Below are 3,333 nucleotides of genomic sequence, written 5' to 3' on the forward strand. Positions count from 1 at the left end.
TGTTCTCATTTTAATGAAACTGAAAAGGGCTGCGCTCATCGAATCGGATCCACGCGAACAAATCATATGGATTCCTTTAGAATCTAAAAAGCCTTCCGCTGTTTACTTAGCGACGAAGTATATTGGAGAAAAAGATTTTACTTACCGACGAAGTAGATTGGAGAAAAAGATTTTACTTAGCGACGAAGTATACTTGAGAAAAAAGTTTCCGCGTTAAACATTTCTCTGTGCGGACGCGTGCACGCCATACATATATTCTGGCACGGTCATTTGAAATTTACTTGCACGACTGTGGAAGAACCTCTAGTCGCCCCGAGTTCAAAACCCACTGACCATCACACTTTCGCTTTAAACACTTCAAACTCCGAGTTCGATTCCCGCCGAATACCCCGACATGGCTAAACCCTCGCCAAATCAGAACAGCCACAGCGAACCCAAAAGCCGCTCACTCAAGTCGCGGCAGTTCAAGGGAATCCGAATGAGAAAATGGGGAAAATGGGTGTCGGAAATACGAATGCCCAATTCCGTGGGCAGAATTTGGCTGGGCTCCTACGACGTCCCGGAAAAGGCTGCGCGGGCCTACGATTTTGCCCTGTATTGTCTGAGAGGACCGAAGGCCATGTTCAATTTTCCTGACTCTCTACCGGAAATCCCCTGCGCCTCTTCTCTATTGCCGTCACAAATTCGAACCGCCGCCGCCAAGTTCGCCGTAGAAGAGTTCCGGCGGCCTTCTGAAGAGGATTCAGCGTTCTCATGTTCCCTTTCGGAAGCGGAATGCGGCAATGATGACCAACAAATTTCGGCGGTGCCGGGTCCGATAATTTTGGATTCGGCGCTGCTCAAATGGCTGGAGAGTGATACTACTCTAGATTTAAATGATTTTCCTCCCTTGGATTTGTACATGGATTATTTTGGGGCTTTCTTACAGCCGAGTGAAAACGAGAGTCAGGAAGGTTGCTGTGGAGGAATCTGCCATGAATCTTGAGTTAAGAGCTTTATTCTTATTTGAGAAGAAATTGTGAGACCGCAAAATGGGGCCCACCCCCTTGAATTCTTTTATATATAATGAAATTCATTTGATTATGAAGGTACAATAATACAGACAATATTACCATTACAATTTCTCGTCTAAATTCTAATTGCGTGCCCATATTAAAATGGATAGAAACCCAAAATGTTTCAAAAACAAAATTTCAAAATTTGAGATATGGCTTCTGTGGATACAGCGTCGGAAATAAGGGCTTTGTATCATAGGAACTGCCAGCAAGTTTTGCAGAGTTCAAATTTATTAAATTAGTAAGTATTTGCAGAGCTCAGAGTTATTGAATAATAAGTATTTGCAGAGTTGAAAGCCGTATTAGTAAATATTTGCAAGAGTTCAAAGTCATTCACTTAACTTCTTCCGTTGTCCATTATGTCCAACAAGATCATTATTTAACAAAACAAAAGCAAAGATTTCAGATTTTAGACTTGTGGGATGTGAATTAGGTTTATAAATTATTTCCCAATTCTATCTCGTAGAGTTTTTTCTTTGTTCTTGAACTTTTCGAATCATTATATATGACTCATCATCGAGATAAATAAAAGATGATGAGCCACACAAAAAACACCTATACGATGGATTCTAAAACAATCATTCAAAACAAAAACGCTTAGGAAAGCAATGTTAATAAATGCTTAAATAAATTATAATCCGCAACACATGTCACGGTTAAAATAATAAATGATAATCCGCAAGACATGCCAAGCTTAAAATAAAATTCAAGTATTTTGATTTAAAAAAAAAAAATTAGACTTAATTTAAGTATAGCTTTTAATTAAACTAAAAATTAATAAATAAATTTTTTGTTTGTTTGTTAAGCTTGGGAGGTTTTTTTTCTTATTTATAAAAAGCAAGTTTAAACCACAAGATAGGTGGCTTCAACTTGCCCAGTGGGAAACTAAGTCTATTGGCCACCTATCCTCGTTATAAGTCATCCAAAAACAATATAGTATCAGTCGTTCTAACCAAAATATATACGTTTCAGTATCATGATAAGAGCCTATATATCTATCTATCATAAGCATGCATTTTTAAAAGTAAATTCTACTCGCAAGAAACAAAAAAACACCCAAGAAACTGACTAACCCTGTTGTCATTCTGAGGCAGACTCAACCGGAGCCAGGTCATTGCCTGAGTCGCCAGGCATGTCAGCTAGCTCAATGATGCATGGGATGTGCCTTTGGATTCTGTCTAGGCAGATGTCCTGCTTGTGCAACTGGAATTGGATTGTCTGCAAGTCTTTTTTGTAACTAGGCATGTCCTGGAGAGTCATAGCCATCCCCACTGAAATTTGCTCCATTGTCTTCCCCATAAGGCTCTTCATGAGCCAATATAGATAAAGAGTCTGTTTAAACTGGGTGAGTCTGCCCTTGGTATTCCCGGGATCCGGGAATACTCCCTGCCAATTCTCCATCTCCTTTTCAAATTCATCCTCTTGTTTTATTTTCCCCTCCCATTCTTCCAGAAGCTTATGGATGTCCGCATCCGTTTCTTCCCTGTAGGCTGTCAACGCTTCACTAATGAGGCATTTTATAGGCTTCCTCCCACGTCTTGGTTCCGAAGTGCTCGATTCTGTTGCTCGAGTCGACTCCCTCCCCCTTCTTCCGTGTCCTCCTCCACGTGCAGGTCGAGCCATCTCTCCTCTATTCCTTGCATGTTCACAAGCGAAATGAATTAGTTCTTGGTATGTTGTCTCATGCCTCTCCGGCTTGATACGGGTGCCCCACCCCTCATGCAACCAGGCACAATTGCGTCACCAATCCTGCCTTGGCCACCTCACCTCCTTCTCCGTCTTGGCCATATCTGTCACTTCTCCCATCTCCTCTGTCGGATTGCATGCGGGAGGCCACTGCACCCATCGCCATGAGCATGTGGGGGGGCGGTGGGTGGTACCCTGCCATTAAACTTCATAACTACCATATATGTCCGTTGTCACCTCCTACCTCGAGCACACACCCCAGCCGAGGGTATTGTTGTTTGGATTCTTAGTTTCTTCGTTGTTTTAGTGATCTTGCCGAAAGATGTCCTCTAGGGCTTTAAGTCTATCATCCCTGGGTTGTATTGACCATAATTTTTCCATTGGGCCATGTTGTTGATTGCAGCCCCAGTTGGCCAAGAAATCTGCTACTTTGTTCCCTTCCCTTCTTACATATCTAACCATTAGATAGTTGAACTTGTGTATGAGCTCCCATATTTCATGGTGAAAAATAAATATAAAATTTTTATCATAAAAATAAAATAACTAATAAAATATTGTCTTGTTAAATGTTATAACCAAAAATTAAGAAATA

The 3,333-nt window shown here is 41.1% G+C and overlaps 1 protein-coding gene across 1 annotated transcript; it reads left to right on the plus strand.

Moving 5' to 3' along the window:
• The first annotated feature begins 289 nt into the window (after positions 1 to 289).
• On the plus strand, positions 290 to 1,257 carry LOC149176470 (ethylene-responsive transcription factor ERF022-like). Its single transcript, XM_089423121.1, has one exon. The coding sequence runs from the start codon at positions 395 to 397 to the stop codon at positions 983 to 985; it is 591 nt and encodes a 196-aa protein (XP_089279247.1). The 5' UTR covers positions 290 to 394; the 3' UTR covers positions 986 to 1,257.
• Positions 1,258 to 3,333: the final 2,076 nt, after the last annotated feature.

The sequence above is a fragment of the Pinus tabuliformis genome, chromosome 4_1, assembly GCF_031772625.1.
Source record: "Pinus tabuliformis cultivar Carrire ecotype Pingquan chromosome 4_1, CPIR1, whole genome shotgun sequence".
In the NCBI taxonomy this organism is placed as follows: Eukaryota; Viridiplantae; Streptophyta; class Pinopsida; order Pinales; family Pinaceae; genus Pinus; species Pinus tabuliformis.